The 18,344-nt window shown below is 35.1% G+C and overlaps 1 protein-coding gene across 1 annotated transcript in view; it reads right to left on the bottom strand.

The window, feature by feature from the left end:
- The window catches only part of PCDH15 (protocadherin related 15), an 857,865-nt gene that overhangs the window by 171,135 nt on the left and 668,386 nt on the right, over positions 1-18,344 (bottom strand). Inside the window, 7 exon segments of the mRNA XM_021073535.1 lie at positions 299-523; positions 7,588-7,631; positions 7,634-7,666; positions 7,669-7,699; positions 7,701-7,768; positions 7,771-7,804; positions 7,806-7,892. Of these exon segments, the coding sequence (XP_020929194.1) occupies positions 299-523; positions 7,588-7,631; positions 7,634-7,666; positions 7,669-7,699; positions 7,701-7,768; positions 7,771-7,804; positions 7,806-7,892 (522 nt within the window).

Below are 18,344 nucleotides of genomic sequence, written 5' to 3'. Positions count from 1 at the left end.
ATTATGACTTGATTGAAGTCACAGACCTAATGGTGGACTCAGGGAGCCACAGTGTTTGAATGTGTATTTAGCAGTTCTTTTAATTTATCTTTTATAGTTAAATAACACAGTTATTCCTCAAGTCTTTATAAATGCTTTATAAATGCTTCACATTCAAAAATTTATGTTCTACGTCTCATACCACTGTATAATTATGAATTGCTGATCCAAAATGTTATACTACAGTATGTATAAAAAGCCCAGAAACGATGTGCAGAGAGAGAAAAGTAGGCAACTAGAGGTCATCTGTATTCCTTACCTTCACTATCACTGTGACAGTAGCAATGCCAGGTGGCATTGTTCCATAAATATCAAAGGCCTCCACTAGAAAAGTGATACTTGCTTCCTGGTCTGGAAATGACTCATAGTCCAAACTCCTTAAAAGGGAGAGTTCTCCTGTAAATGGATGTAGTGCAAAAAAGTGCTTGACTTCTGGACTTCTTATCCGATAAGACACATTTGCTCCAAGGTCAACATCTTTGGCCTGTGACAAGTTAAGCAGAAGAACAGTTATATCAGTGCCATTGCCAAAATAAAGAAATACAGGACTGATGGAAGTCATATGTCAGTGCCCAGGACAGCACAAAATTAATGATGATCAAAGGACATGATTTAGAGAAAAGCATTTTTTTAAAGTAATTTACCAGACAGAGGGAGGGGGAAAGACAGAAACTTAGTTATAGACAGAAACCCATGGGATTTTGTTTCTGTTAATCTTGTATTTATATCTATTTTGAAAAATCGCTAATTAAAAAAATCATACAACCATAAAGAAATAAATATTGCTATATGTGATTATCTGTTATTTCCTGCTGATTATATAACAGTGAAAAATAATATCTTAAATAAAATAAGTATTATTGTATGCTTTCCATAAACATAACAGGTTATTAAGGGACTATATGAAACCCAATATAATATAAGTAATAATATCTTTTCAATAAAGATCCTATAAAACATTTCTGGAGATAACTCTATTGTACTTCCCTTTATTTAACTAATATTTACTACAGAGATGCACAAGATAAATAAAGACACAACTCCTACCCTACAGATTACTGTCTCAAAGAAGAAATAGGACACAAATACCAAAAAAGAAGCAAAAAAAGTGGTATGTTAGCTGAAAAAAACAGGTTTTAATGGAAGTCTTACAGATAACTGTTTCATTTAGTAGTCCAGACTGGCAAAGGCAACTCTGGTTAAAGAAGTGAAATGGAGAGAGGATGGAATGGGAAGGTCAGGGTTTGTGTGACTGTGAATGCAGTAAAGCAAATACCTGTGTGAACTTCGGTCTTGACCCCCACCAAACAACTATCCACATCCCAGCTGGAAAGATATTGTTAAAGCACAGATTTGAAAACGTCATCTTTCTACCCCACTTTTTTTCCTTTTCCTTGTTTCCATTTCATTTTGGGTCAATTCCTTCATACAGTGAGAAGGACTGATATGTATTTTCCAGCCTTTAGCCCCTCACTCTCCCCTCTCCTCAAGGAATTTGAGCAGATTCTTACCACTGCCTGGGATATTTTTTCTTGACTTTTGCTTAAATAACACTTATTTGCCCTTAGTTCACAACTTTTCCTCCAAGAAATATTCTCTTGTTCTTAAGATTATGTTAAGAGCTCCACCTGTGATATTTCAGGCCACTTGCATTGAGGGCTTCTATTTGAATGACCAGTTTACTTGTACATTTGCTATGCCAGACTGAAAACTAGATGAGATCAGGAAGTCTGTCTTATTCATGTTTGAATCCAGAGTCTAGCAAAGGATGTGGCATACAGTAAACATTTAAACTATTCTTGTTGAAAAAGTGAATGAATGAATGAACGAATAGATGAAGCAAAGAATAAATGGAGAAATAGTGGTCCTCTCCCTGGTCAGCATTATTAGTGTTTATTGATGAAGTAAATATATATTGAGTTGAATTACGGAAGAAACAAATTCTTGAAGTGCATGCTAAGAAAATTCAAGTTGTGGAATTCTGGATTAAGATGGTGGAATAGAAGGACTGGAGCTCAACTTCTCTCCTAAAAACAACAAAATTCACAACTAAAGGCTGAGCAATCTCCACCCAAATGGACTGGAAACCTTAAAAAAGATACCCTACTCCAGAAGACAAAGAGGAGGATACATCAAGAGGTAGGAGGGGCGATTTCGTGATATAAACAACCCCATACCTCCCAGGTGGGAAGCTCCACAGACTGAAAACTAACTGGTTCACAGAAACTCACCTACAGGAGTGAGAGTTCTGAGCCCCACATCAAACCCTCACATGCAGGATCCGGCACTGGGAGAATGAGCCCCTGGAGTATCTGGCATTGAAGACCAGTGGGCTTGTGTGCAGGAGCTCCACATAAGACTGGGGAAATGGAGACCCCATTCTTAAAAGATGCACACGGACTTTCACGTGCACTGGGTCCCAGGCAGAGCGAGGTCTCCATAGGAATCTGGGTCAAACCTGACCACAGTTCTTGGAGAACATCCTGGGAAAACAGGGATGAATGTGGCTTGTTGTGAGGGAGGACATTGAAGGCAAAGCTCTCAGCAGCTGCCTTTCTCTGGAGGTGGCCATTTTGGGAAAATCTGGCCCCACCTATCAGTCAGTGCTGAGAAGCCCCAGGGCAAACAACAATCCAGGTGAGATCACAGTCCCACCCCTCAGTAAACACGCTACCTAAAGACCCCTCAGGTACACAGCTGCCTCTAATCCCATCCATGGACTAAGCCCCACTCACCAGAGGGATTAGAATCAGCTTCACCTACCAGTAGGCAGGCATCAGCCCCTCCCATCAGGAAGCCTACAGCAAGCCCCCATACCATAGACTTCAGCCACAAGGGCGCAGACACCAGAAGTAAGAGAGGCTACAACTCTATTATCTGTAAGAAGGTCACCACACCAAAACCCTATAAAAATGAAAACACGGAGAACTATAACTCAGATGAGGGAGAAAGGAAAAACCCCAGAAAATCAGCTAAGGGATGAGGAGATTCTTAGCCTCCAGGAAAAAGACTTTAGACTGTAGATGCTGAAGATGATGCAAGACATTGGAAATAAACTGGAGCAAAGATGGATAACTTACAGGAAACACTGAGCAAAGAGATACAAGATATAAAACTTAAACAAGAAGAGATGCAAAATACACTAACTGAAATAAAAAATTCATTAGAAGCAGCTAACAGCAGAATACAGGAGGCAGAAGAACGAATAAGCAAGGTAGAGGACAGATTAGTGGAAATTATGGATGCAGAACAGAAAAGAGATAAAAGACTGAAAAAAATGAAGAGAGTCTCAGAGAACTCTGGACAACGTTAAATGCACCAACGTCCGTATTATAGGGTGCCAGAAGGAGAAGAGAGAGAGGAGACAGAAAAAATATTCAAAGAGACAATAGCCGAAAACTTCCCTAACATGGGAAAGGAACCATTCACTCAAATCCAGGAAGCACAACGAGTACCATATAAAATAAACCCAGGAGGAATATACCAAGACACATACTAATCAAAGTGACCAAAATTAAAGACAAAGAGAAAATCTTGAAAGCAGCTAGGGAAAAGAAACAAGCAACATACAAGGGAACCCCAACAAGATTATCAGCAGGTTTTGCAGCAGAAACTCTGCAGGCCAGAAGGGAGTGCATGATATACTTAACATGATGAAAAGAAAAAACCTCCAACCAAGATGACTTTACCCAGCAAGGCTCTCATTCAGATTGAAGGAGAATGCAAAACCTTCACAGATAAGCAAAAGTTGAGAGAATTCAGCAACACTAAACCAGCCTTACAACAAATACTAAAGGAACTTCTCTAGAAAAGACAGCAACAGGAAACAAAAATTCCACAAATGACAAGGCTCACCAGTAAAGGTATATATACAGTAAGATACGAAATCATCCATGCACAATTATACCACCAAAATCAGAAATCATTAGAAGAAGTGGTACAAATGCAGGACACTGGAGATGAACTTGCAATTAAGAGAACAACTTAAACAATCTCATATACATATAGACTCTTACATCAAAACTTAAGAATAACTGCAAACCACAAATCTGCAATTGATGACACAAACAAGGAATCTCTGGAGAAGAAATATATCTCATAGTAAATAAGTGCATAATCCACCATGAAGGGGGTCATTTGACATCATTCTTGGAATGCTGAAGTCTTCTTACATCTGATTCTGATTTCCTCTCCATCAAAGAATTTATGATAATTATAATTAAATAACACAACTGTACAATTAAATAATACAGTTCTACAATTGTATTATTAATAACCATTTCTCTCCATGGTACAATGTAAGGTCTATAATGTCTTGTTTATCACATCACCTAGAATGGTGTAATGCCTAAATTGAAGAATTAATAAGATGTAACAAATTGGAGGACATATTTATATAGTTAACACTGCTTTTAACCAATTTATGTATTTTATATTTTACTTATTTTCAGAGGGTGTATTATTTTGTTATTCTTACCAGTTAAATTATTCTTTTATTATGCTATATAACATATTTAATGGTAAAAAAAAGATTCAAGTTGTGGATTACAGGTTGAGAAAGGATATAGTTTTTTTGTTGTTGTTGTCCCAAAGCATACTTCATTGACCATCTGTGTCCGAGTTAACACGGAGAGGGGGTATGCTTAAAAATGGAGATTTCTAAACCAATCTAACCTATTAAATCATAATGTCCAGAGTTTGTGATAATATTTTGTTTGAGAATGGAAAAAAGAGGCTTAGCTATGAAGACACTAATAAAAGAGAAGCTTGGGAAGGATGCTAGTGGTATGAAAAGGAAAAGAATTAAAAAACGTAGAAAAATCTATTCTGTGACATATGGGATATTCTATACATAAAGTGTGTAATGTATATATATGTCACCCCACATACATGTATATATATGATATTTTTTGTTTTTGTGCACAGTATTAATAACTAATTAAATACTGTAACTTGAGTAATGGGATTATTAATTTTTTAAAATATATTATTTATTTGTTACAAATTTGCATTATTTTGTAATAAAAAGATCTTTTTTGTTATTGGGGTGTTCCAGTTTATAGATATGAGCGTCCAGTTTCAGACACTTGTTAGGACGTTTTTTCCATTTTATTTTTTTTTCTATTCATAGTGTCTGGGTTTATTTCTGGCTATTTTATTCCATTGGTCTGTATGCTGTTTTGTAACAGTACCACACTGTCTTGATTATTGTAGCTTTTTAATATGACTGAAATCTGGGAGAGTTATGCCTCCTGCTTGATTTTTTGTCCTCAGGATTGCTTTGGCAATTCTGGGTATTTATGGTTCCATATTAATTTGAGTTATTTGTTCTAGTTCTGTGAAAAATGTCTTGGGTAAATTGATAGGAATTGCCATTAAATCTGTAGCTGGAGATTCTAGGCCATTTTTGGCATAGTTCGCTTTGCAGCATGACCATTTAACATTAATTCTTCCAGTCCAGGAGCATGGGATCTCTTTCCACTGATCTCTTAATTTCCTTGATTAATGTTTGTAGTTCTCAGCATATAAATATTTCACCTCCTAGTCAAGTTTATTCCTAGGTATTTAAATTTTGGAGTGTAATTTTAAAAAGCAACATTGTATTCCTTTTCAAATTTTCATTGTTAGTATATGAAATGCAAATGACTTCTGAATGTAATCTTGTATCCTCGCATTTTGCTGAATTTCTGATCAGTTCATGTAGTTTTATGTAGATATATGTCATCTACATATACTGACAATTTTACTTCAAATGGCTTAAAGATTTAACACAAGACACCGTAAAACTCCTAGAAAGAGAATATAGGCAAAATATTCTCTGATATCAACTGTACAAATGTTTTCTTAGGTCACTTCCCTAAGGCAACAGAAATAAAACAAAATAAACCAAAGAGACCTAATCAAACTCACAAGCTTTTGCATAGCAGAGGAAACCATTTAAAAAAAAAAAGAAAAGAAAGACAATCTATGGATGGGAGAAAATAGTTGCAAATAATGCACCTACAGGGGCTTAATCTCAAAATATACACAACACTACAACTCAACAGCAAAATAAACAAACAACTCAATTGAAAAAAATGCTCAGAAGACTGAATAGACATTCTCCAAAGACAGATGGATAGCCAATGTCAACAGGCAATGAAAAATGCTCAACATCACTAATTATTTAGAGAAATTCAATCAAAACTACAATGAGGTACTACTTCACACTGGTCAGAATCACTATCATTATATCTAATCAAATAATAAATGCTGGAGAGGGGTGTGGAGAAAAGGGAGCCCTCCTAACCTGTTGGTAGGAATGAATTGGTACAACTACTATGGAAAACAATGTGGAGCTTCCTCGGAAAACTAAATATAGACTCTACCATATGATCAGCAATCCCACTCCTGGGCATATATTCAGACAAAACTTTCATTCAAAAGATACATGTATCCCTATATTCACTGAGCACTATTCACAATAGCCAAGACATGGAAACAACCTAAATGACCATCCACAGATGAATGGATTAAGAAGACGTGGTATATATACACAATGGCAAAATACTAAGCCATAAAAAGGAACAAGAATAATGCCATTTGCAGCAACATGGATACAACCAGAATGCTCAATATTACATGAAGTAAGTCAGAAAGAGAAAGACAAATACTATATGATATCACTTACATGTGGAATCTAAAATATGGCACAAATGAATCTATCTATAGAACAGAAACAGACTCACAAACATGGAGAGCATATTGGTGGTTGCCAAGGAGAGGCAGAGGGAGCAGGATGGACTGAGAGTTTGGGGTTAGTAGATGAAACTATTGCATTTAGAACAGATAAGTAACTGAGATCCTGCTGTATAGCACAGGGGACTATATCTTATCACTTGTGATAGAACATAGAACATGACAAGAAGATACTATAAGAAAAAGAATGTATGTGTATATATATATATGACTGGGTCACTGCTGTACAGCAGAAAATTGACAGAACATTGTAAATCTACTATTAAAAATAAATTTTAAAAAAGAGAAATAAAAGAAATCTATTAAGAAGTGTTATTAATTTCTTATAAAGGCATTTTTTCCCCCTTAATTTCTGGTATATCTCTAACATAGGGTCATCAGATAAAATACAATCTGTAAATATTTAAGAGAGACATAATAAAAATTTACCCATTATTATCTGATATTGAAATTTAACTGTTTTTTTTTTCTTTTTTCTTTTTTATGGCCACACCTGTTGCCATATAGAGGTTCCCAGGCTAGGGGTTTGAATCAGAGCTACAGCTGCAGACCAATGCCACAGCCACAGCAATGTGGGATCCAAGCTGCATCTGCGACCTCTACCACAGCTCATGGCAATGCCAGATCCTTAATCCACTGAGTGACGCCAGAGACTGAACCTGCATCCTCACAGACACTATGTCAAGTTCTTAACCCTCTGAGCCATTATATGAATGCCTGTTTATTTATTTATTTATTTATTTATTTACTGTCAACCCTACACAATGACAAATCTTACAGAATTCATGAAAAATGCTTCTTTCCACACACCTCTATTTGAAGGAAAGTGGTCCCCGGTGGCAGATTCTCTTCACGACAACAGTATATGTTGAGTTGGTGAACACAGGCTATTATCATCAATATCCAGAACCTTGATGGCCAGCTGTTAGAGTTGAATGACGAGGGTGCACTGCTCCATCAGTTGCCACAACAACAAGTTCATAGTAGTCCTGACTTCTCTGTTAAGCTTCACAGCTGTGTAAATGCCTTCCATTGGATGTGATTCGAAAAAGATTATTGAAGTTACCCAAACTGTAGTGGACTTGACCATCTTATCCCGCATCAGGGTCGGTTGCCTAAGTAATTAATAACAAAGGAAATCACATAGGTACCAAATTTTCCTGAGGGAGAAAAATTAAAAAGATAAATGACAATGTAGATACAAAAGTCTAGAGCATGAAAAAGAAATACACCTATAGTTTAATTGATATTCTTCATTCAAAATGAGCATAACATAAATTGATGTCAATAGCAATAAAAATATTATGACATAAAACATGTTAAAAATGTTGAATTTTTTCTGTATTATAATTTCTTTCATAGATTTTGAATTTTAAAATTAAAAAACACATTTAGTTTTAATTAAACATAACCTACTAGTGGGAACTTAAGATACATAGTTTTTAAATTCAAGCACTTTATATATTCACATACATATTTATGCACATACATACACACATATATAAATAAAGCTGCTTAATTCTCATGATTTTTATGAATAAAATTTAAAATATCATTGGTCATTTTCTCATTACAAATGAGAAAACTGTGCTTAATGGATTTTAATTACTTGCTTATGGTTACACAAGAAATAATATCTCAGTGGCCCCAGTCCTTAAGGCAATTCTCACATATAAATACTTTATAAATATATGTGGAATTAATAAATTAATGCATGGAATTTGAGATTTAAAAGTAATACCCAAAAACCCAAATACAAGTATTGCATTGTGAAAAAGTTCTTCTTAATTATAATCATTTCAATAACTGAGATTGTTGATGCTATATAAACCCATTGTAATGAAATTTAAGTCATATTAAAATCACTTGATCAAATGAGTAATTTGGTGAATATTCTGATGGATGTAGAGAATTAATATTCTAAACTCAATATTGGAATAAATTTTGACAGCTCATTTCAATGCTATGCATTTGTGTTAGAGTTCTATGCTATTGTTCTTAAAAATTGGAATAAATCTTAGAAGCCAAAAATATTATATAATTATGCTCCAAACTGTCACTAAGGAAGGAAAACAAGACACTTGTGCATTATGAGCCAGGGACACAATAACCCTTAATATCCTTAAAAAATGCCTGGAATGCTATATGAATACTCTGATTCACATATGCAGATGTATAGCCCCTTTACAAGCTGGGAAGCATGTGGGTTGGTTTGCTGAATGCTTGTGCATTGTTTGAAATGATAAAGCCATGATGTGAGTTGTGTGTCTAACTGTGCTCTTCTGAATGTCATAATGCCAGACATTCCAGCAGGAGGTGTCCTTTGATGCATCAAAACACAAATGTTCTGGGAGGGTTTTACTTCTGGAGGTTTTAAACCTGAGCAAAGATAGAAGAAATGTAGGAGTTCTGAAGAGGACAAAAATACTATTAAAAAGATGAAGTTTCCATAGACATATTTTTCTGCTTTTACATTTCATCTAGAATTTGTCTTACAAATTATTGACATTGGTCAAGCTAGTCATCTTACTGGAAAATCAAACAAAACAACAAATATTGCCACCTTCTCTATAAACAACCAACCAAACCAAAAAATATTATGTTTTGTCTTAAATCATGTTAATAGAAAAATATAATCCATTAAGTGGGTCTTGTTTTAATTACACAAACACTTAAAGTTTCAATGACTTTTTCTGTCTGTGGGGATTCACAGAACAAGATCACAACTCAATCATTTATATAGTCAGTAATTGAAAGGACTCTTGCTCAAGTATGTTTTTATTTATCCCCATATTAGAAGACTTATTTTAACAAGAATGATTCAATTTAATTAATATAGTTGTGTATGTATATGTTTGTAGGAGGAGGGATGTTACGTGTGTATTTTTCTATTTCTGTCTAGTTACTTAACTGATAACCTCTTAGGATGCTAATTGCATATCTATATGAGTTTTCTATTGCTGCTATAATAAATTACCATAAATTTACTCACATCACAATTTATTATTTATAGCTTTATAAATCAGAAGTTTAACATGGGTCTCATCTGGCTAAAATCAAGGTAAGGTAGGGCTATGTTCCTTTCTGGAGGCTGTAGGAATAATTTAATTCCTTTTTCATTTGAATTATGGACAGGATACAGTTCTTTCAGGTTGTATGATTGAGATATCACCTTTTTACTGTCATGGAAGGATTATACCAAACTTCTAAGGCCACCCACATACCTTGGCTCATGCACACTTCTTTTATTTCTCAAAGCTAGGAATGGTGGTTGAGTCTTTCTCATACTTTGAAATATACTCCTTCTTTTCTCATCTTTTTGATCTACTCTTCTACCATCCTCTTCCACTATTAGGGCTTATATGGGGACAGATGGACCCACCTGGAAGGTCAGGATAATATTCCATCTCAGGTCCTTAACTTATCCATCTACAAAGTTTCCTGCACTATATAGGTATCATATTCACCTGTGGGACATATTTGGGGGTCTTAATTCTGTCTACCATAGAAATCAGAAGCTAAACATATCCCATTGAACTCTCGATTATATCTATGTCAAGTCTTTTTTCATCTCCAATTCCCTCTATTTTGGTAATAGTTTTTCCCATCAACCCAATATAACTAATAAGAATAAAGTGTTCCTGAGATCTCCTTATATCTTTACATTATTAATTATTTATTCAATAATTTCATAAAGGTTCATTTAATACTCACTATGTCTGTTAATATTCCTAGCTGTGAGATACATTGGGGTATTAGGCAACAAGTTGCAAGGCATCAAGTATTTACAGAAAAATCCATATTCTATTTATAATACATTGTTTCCACCTATATGCAATATCTCAATCCTAATCATTTTGGTTCAAGCCACTATCAATTGTGGCTGGATTTAGATTTACTTCTTCATTATTTTCTTTTCAGTTTTTCTGTTTGGGGAGTTTTCTGTAAAAGATAAATGACATCACTCCATTCAATATGCTTCAATGATTCCATTGCTCCAAGAATATTCAGATGTTTAACATAGCCAAGAGGTCATATTAAATGCCTAATTGTACCATGTTCCAGAATATGAAAGCTCTCCAACCTCCAAATTCCCTAAAGCCTCTGTGTAGAGAGGTGTTTTTTTGTTGTTGTTGTTTTGCTTTTTAAGGGCTAACACCATGGCATAAGGAAGTTCCCAGGCTAGGGGTTGAATGGGAGCTGCAACTGCCAGCCTATGCCATAGCCATAGCAATGCAGGATCCAAGCCACATCTGTGACCTACAACACAGCTCGCTGGATCCTTAATCTATTGACTGGGCCAGGGATGAAACACACATCCTCATGGATCCTAGCCAGTTTGTTACGTGAGTCACAACAGGAACTTCCTAGAGGGCTTCTACTCTACTCGCCAGGCTACATATCCACTCATCTTTCAAGTGTAATTATTAATTAATTTATTTTTTATTATTTATTTATTTTTTTTTGGTCTTTTTGCCTTCCAGGGCTGCTCCCGCACATATGGAGTTCCCCAGGCTAGGGGTCCATCGGAGCTGTGCACACCTAGCCCAGTCACACGTGGGATCTGAGCCGCGTTGTGACCTTCCACGCTCAGGAACGCCGATCCTACCCACTGAGCAAGGCCAGGTCGAACCCGCAACCTCATGGTTCTATCGGATTCGTTAACCATGAGACGATGGAACTCCTCGTTTATTTAAACGTACTCCTCAAAGAAAGAGTCTTCTGACTCCTAATGCAAATTACACCTCCATTATGTCAACAGCTCCATATACCTTATAATCTTTAACAGTTTATTATATATTAGTGTGATTATTTGTAATCAGCACTTGTCTCCCTTTTTTACAATGTAAGCCATAAGGAGGTTCTGTTGTTTGTTTTCAGTGAATACTTAGTACCCTTGTATAGTGTCTGTATATACAAGCATTTATTAAATACATAAATAAATGAATAAATCATCTATTACATCTGTAAGTGAAGAGTTCCCATTGTGGTACATGGAACCGAACTGACTAGTAACCTAGGTGCGGGTTCAATCTGACCTACTCAGTGGGTTGAGGGTCTGGTGTTGTGCGAACTAGGTGTAGGTCGAAACGTGCATCAGATTTGCATGCTGCGGCTGTGACATAGGCGACAGTTGAAGCTCTGATTGACCACTGCCTGGGAACCTCCATGTGCCACAAGTGAGGCCTAAAAAGCACAAATAAACAAACAAACAAAACAAATCTGTAAGTGAGGATACTATATTGCTATGTATAGCTATAGAATTCTTAAATTATATTTATTCATTTGTATCTATTGTTTTTTTATTTGTTTTATCTCTTGAATCATCATCTCTACGCTTTTAAGAATCTCAAACAAACACTAGAATTAGAATTTCAATTGAGACTCTGACCATCTTGGTGGAACTTCTGAGTCCAGATCTGTAACTGAAAAATATCATTTTTAAAAAGCACAAGGAAGTATTTTTTTGTGACCTAAAGAAGAGTAATGATAATAAGTAAATAACTATGTTTAAATATTTCGTAGAATGACATAGAGGACTAAGTATGTTAGATGGCAAATGACCTTGATTAAAGAGGGATTGCAATATTAGAGAAGTGCTGACTAGTTTCAATGTCTCTGCTATGCATATATATATATATATATTTTTTGATATCATTAACTTTGCTGTGTTACATGTTTCTCTCTAGTTCTCACGTCCTCAACTACATGTGACGTGGAAAAGCAGTTTGAATCTTTTTTCTACCATTAATACATGTCAGAGATGAAATTTGCAAATGTGGCACAGGTAATCAATTATAACATAAATAAGAAGACAATAGCTATTGCATTAATTCTCTGCAATCTAGTTGCAAGGCCAATTTTTCTTTCCACTGAAATAAAATACATAAAAATGTAAGTGAATTGGCATTGTTATAGGTAATTCCAAGCTAATAACTAGTACTAGAACATGCAAATATAGTACCTACCTTAAGTTACAAATGACTTGGAAAGACTCACATTTAATTATAACAATGCTTTGCAACTCTGGGGCTGGAGGATTGTTAAAGGAAATGCTCTGACAAGAGACGAGATATAAAAGCAATTCTAATTTCAGAATGAACCACCTACAGTGCTTGCATCATGTTGTATTTCTCAAAGTGCTGCATTCATCATGTTTTTTGTCTGAACTTCCCAATGCACATTAGCTCAGAGAAGCGCAGCATGAAAAGATGCTCTTTATTTAGGATTGTTGAATGGGAACTCTCTCCCTACCAGGCTTCAACTTGCCAAAATGAAGGACATTTTAGCAATAAAACTGCCCTTTCTCTGCTCCATCACTCATGCCTGAGCAGTAAATTAGTAGAAAGAACTAGGTAAACACACAGCCTTCTTTAAAATCAGATGTTTATAAGGATGCCATATGATTTGCTTATTTAGCTATATGAACTCTTTCCCTCTGAATAAGCCCTATAATTCAATTCAGTTCTGCCTGAGGCTGTGTGGGTAAGTTTAATTGCAGGTAGCATTATCCAACCCATCTGGCTCACACACTAAACCTCTTTTATTCCGTTATCAGTTTACCTATTGCTAGAGTATCATGTCTATCTCTGAATTGGTTTGAACCTGGGCAAAGATATATAATGTTAGTTGTGATATTTTGAAAACCCCAGGGGTATTATATCACAGTTTCCAAACAAATATAGTCACAACTCTTTTTCATTGTTGCTTGTTTAGCAAAATAGTAATATCTTGAGAGACATATAGTTTGGTAAATACTATTGTAATACACTGAAGAATCCTTGATATAAGGCCTCTTTTTAAAAATCCGTCCATGATATTTTCACATGGTATTTCCATTTTATACTTATTCTTGTTATCCATGCCCCATCACTTGAAAATAACTATTTTAAGTTCATAGAACCAATGGTGCCTACTCTTAACCATGTTGGGATCCTTAAAAGAGTCCACAGTAAAATAATAAATGACAGAGAAAACATAACCAGAAGGATGCATACTTTCAAGAGGTCAAATGAGAGATTGATTTTGGTTTGTTTGTTTGTTTGCTTGTTTGTTTTCTTTTCATGGCTGCACCTGTGGCCTATGACATTCCTGGCTAAGGGCTGAATTGGAGCAGCAGCTGAGCTTACATCTCAGCCACGGTAACACCAGATGTAAGCCACATCTGTGACCTTTGCCACTGCTTGCGGCAATGCCAGAACCTTAAACCACTGAGCAAGGCCAGGGATCAAACCCGCATCTTCACAGACACTATGTCAGGTTCTCAACCTGCTGAGCCACAGTGGGAACTCCTGTTTTTTATTTTGTTTTGTTTTGTTTTTAATGGCTTAAATAGATAGAAAGGGCCACGGTGGAAGAAATAAACATTGAATTTTAGTCGTGGTTTTGCTAAACTAACTCTAGGTGCTATATTTCATGGAATGTTAGCTAATGTTTCTTAGGATGTCTGTATGCTTTCTAAAAGAAAAAGAGAAGGGAGATAGAGAAGCGGAAGTCCATGTCCAAATAAATAAATATGATAAATTTGAATATTAAAGAAATTAAAAGTTTTTCATTACTTAAGAACTTTTCAAGTGTCATTAATATTTAATGAGCAAGGCAAAGTTCTCAAGGGGAATAACATATACACCAGATTTTAAAATCTTAAGTAACAGAAATTCTTTCAACATCTTGATTCAACTACAGAAAGAAGTCCAAATTCCTATGCATGAATTAATTCCATTCGACATTTTCAGTATTTTCTTACTATTCACTCTCCTGTATAAACTATCTACTCAAGTCTAATCAATTTTCTAAATTTCCTTAGGACTCAGAATATACTTTTTGACATTCTTCAAGGCTTACCATGATGATTCCTTATTCACCTCTGAAATGCCAATCCTTCATCCATTCTTAAATATCAATCCCAATTCAACCTTTTCTAGGAAAATATCTAGCATCTAGAAATAGACAATTTCATAAATCAGAATTTTTACTCTTGTAAATACTTTTTTGCATTATTTGCACCTTTTCTTCAGAACTGTAAGTCCTTTTAAAATAGCAGCATGTCTCATAATTCTTCATTTATTGAATTTTTCAAATATATAGCAGTCTTTATCTTAGAGCGGAATAGTTTGTTGAAAGAAAATATCCAAACCCATATTCAAAAGGTGCACTAAAAATACATATTAGATGGGGTATTTTTATCAATAGGGTTTCATAATTTTGTTTAGGTCAGCTTATGCATAAAATGTAAATAATATATTCAAGGTCAAGCACACACAGGCACATATTTGACCCCATTTACTATGCCTTAGTTCATTTGAATGCCTAGCTTCTGTGGAAGGAAGTGCATTTGATGCTCATGGAATAAAAGAGTAACATTCTATAGGAAAATACTCAAAAAATTAAGGTAAATTCAGACATATCTCTAATAGAGACAAAGAAAGTAGAATATTTGTAAAATGCAGGGTTATTTGCTTACTTTTCTGTCTCCTAGTTAATTGAGGAACATAAATAAGGTCATGTAAGTTAAGTGATGTAGGCTGGCTAAGCAAGGTAGTTTAATTTATTTACTATTATAGATGAGTATGTAGATGTTAGAAAAGATAACCAAACATAAAATCTCTTATTATCAGCAATACTGTCGAGAAGTTTTGCATTGATGTTTAATATCTAACCAAGGAGCTCAGTGTGTGATGCTATAATGAAACCATTTATCTTCCTAGAAATCAATTAAAAGTTAATTAAAATTGTTAATAAGAAAAATCACACATCTCTTCTCCCCTTGTACTACATCAAAGCAATAAACAGTAATAGCTGCAACTTTATAATCATTTATCCATGGTTAACACATTTTTGTAATATACACCTTACTATGGGGCCTGATTTGCAGCTACTTATTTGTGAATGTGTGTTACTGATAGTCTGGACAAAAACTTTGAATATTTGCTAGGAAAACTTGGGAAACCTTGATCACCGAAATCAGAGTATATTACAGACAACTAAATAATTACTTAATAATGATGGTAGATCATGTATAAGGGCATTTATTGGTTATTCCTTGAGCACCATTTTATAGCACATCATTGGAAAAGCAAGCAGGGAAATAGACTTCTTACACATTATATTCACCCTTTTCTCTTCTCATTATCTTCTTAGAAAATGTTTTACTATACATGCTTTCCCATCAATAAAAATGGAAGCCTAGAGTTCCCGTCGTGGTGCCGTGGAATTGAATCTGACTAGGATCTATGAGGTTGCGGGTTCAATCTCTGGCCATGCTCAGTGGGTTAAGGATCCCATGTTGCTGTGAGCTGTGGTGTAGGTCGCAGAAAGACAAATACCATATGATATCACTTATATGTGGAATCTAAAATATGGCATAAACGAACCTATCTATAGAACAGAAACAGACTCACAGACATAGAGAACAGATTTGTGGTTGCCAAGGGGGAGGGAGAGGAAGTGGGATGGACTGGGAGTTCGTAGATGCAAACTACTACATTTAAAATGGATAAGTACTGAGATTAGGAAAGTATATCCAATCACGTGTGACAGAACATGATGAAAGATAATATGAGAAAAAGAACGTATATATTTATGACTGGTTCACTTTGTTGTACATCAGAAATTGACAGAACACTGTAAATCAGCTATACTTTAATAAAAAAATTAAAAAAAAACCAAAACAGCTAAGCATGCCCGAATGGGTAGAATATACTGTGACTAGACCTTAAAGGAGAGTCTGATATCTGTACTCCTTCCACTGAGAAGTTTTTAGGTAGATTACTTATGCATTTTTTTCAATGATTAATGGCACTTTAAAATATGTTTTCTACTCATACTCATGCAGATTAGTTATATAGATATAAAATAATTTCCATTTATTCTCCCCCAAAATCACGTCTATGCAAAGACTTTGAGGACAAAGAGAGAATATAGCTATTAGAAAGGTGTGAACTGCCGTGTAGCACCTAATTAGCCCAGTGTGAAGCTGAGAGGGAGCTTAGCTCTAGTTTTTGCTTGTCCTTCACAGCAATTTTTGAGGCTGTGCCCTCCTTTCTCACTTTGAAGGGAGAATCATAAAAGTCGTTGAGCAGGGAGGTCAGCAGAAGTTGGCCAGTGCATCCTTAATGATATTACTAATGGAAATATATTTTAAAAATTATCCACCAACTTTGAAAAGGCATAACATAGTTGTTACCTTTATTTCTTTAAAGAAGCTGAGCTATTTCAAGGGCTGTGATTATCAGTGTAAAAGGGAAGAAGCAATTTAGTAACTCACGATGCTGGTGAATGCTTCCTCTCTCTGCAACTATTCATTATTGAACAATGGCAAATAGACTTACTAGCTAGAAGGTAACACATGTACGTGAGCAAAAATCACTAAAACTACAATAAGAGTAAATTGTTTTTATCAAATATTGGAACTCTCAAATATTTAATCCCTAGGAATCTAGAAAACCCATATATAAACTAAGGAACCCTTAAAGGCTTAACCTCCTGGTTAAAAGCCCAGCTCTTTCCAATACTGACTCTATGATCATTCATTTTATTTGACATCTATAAAATGATGATGACAGTATTTATCTCACAACCTATGAGAACTGAACACATTTAGCAGCATGCTTAGATCATATTGTCATCAATTCAAAATTAGCTATGTTTATTGTTATTAAAGTTTCCAAAGTCTACCCAGAAACTATTTTTAAAAAGCTCAATTCTATCCTAAAGTTCCTAAAAATATTTTTTGAAGAACAAATAATTCTACTTTTATTTGGCTTATTTATACATTTCATTTTCCTTAGGATCACATTTGACCTGGTTTGGCAAGTCTATTAGCTTTGTTTTTGTCAAGATATTCTGAGAATTTTGGTGTATGTGTTTTGTTTTGTTTTGTTTTTGCTTTTTAGGGCCTCACTGGTGGCATATGGAGGTTCCCAGGCTAGGGGTCCAATCAGAACTACAGCCACAGCCACAGCAACATCAGATCTGAGCCAAGTCTGCAACTTACACCACAGTTCATGGCAATGCCGGATCCTTAAGCCACTGAACAAGACCAGGGATCGAACTTGTAACCTCATGGTTCCTAGTTGGATTCGTTTCTGCTGTGCCACTATGGGAACTCCATATGTAAGAGCTCATCAAATATGTCTACAGTGTTTTTAGTGTAATGGATAAAAATACAGGGAAAACTTGAATGACCAGATGATATATAACAAAAAAGTAAAGAGGACTTTAGTTATTACAAGAAAAAATAATGAAGCTTTAAGCCATTTGAGGCATAAATTCAGGTACTATTAGACATATGATAGAAGAATTTCTGCGAAAAAGTCTATCTGATGTTTTTATGGATACTGTCACACTGAGAAATGTTTGCTATGTCTGGCCTGAGAAAAAAAATTTTTTTTAAATCAAAATTGTATTCCATTTAAAAGTAGAAGTGAACTTCTAGTTGCATTTTAAAGTAACTTCATCATGGGTTGAGAAACAAATGTGTATCAACAGGTGAGTGGTCCTGACCTGATCATAAATTGTGAGGCTCTTAAAATCATTACAGGGAGAGCTAGAAGGGTTGTAAGAGT

The sequence above is a fragment of the Sus scrofa genome, chromosome 14, assembly GCF_000003025.6.
Source record: "Sus scrofa isolate TJ Tabasco breed Duroc chromosome 14, Sscrofa11.1, whole genome shotgun sequence".
NCBI classification, from domain to species: Eukaryota; Metazoa; Chordata; class Mammalia; order Artiodactyla; family Suidae; genus Sus; species Sus scrofa.
The sequence above is the reverse complement of the archived record's forward strand: the minus strand, read 5'-3'. Positions and strand labels throughout refer to the sequence as shown.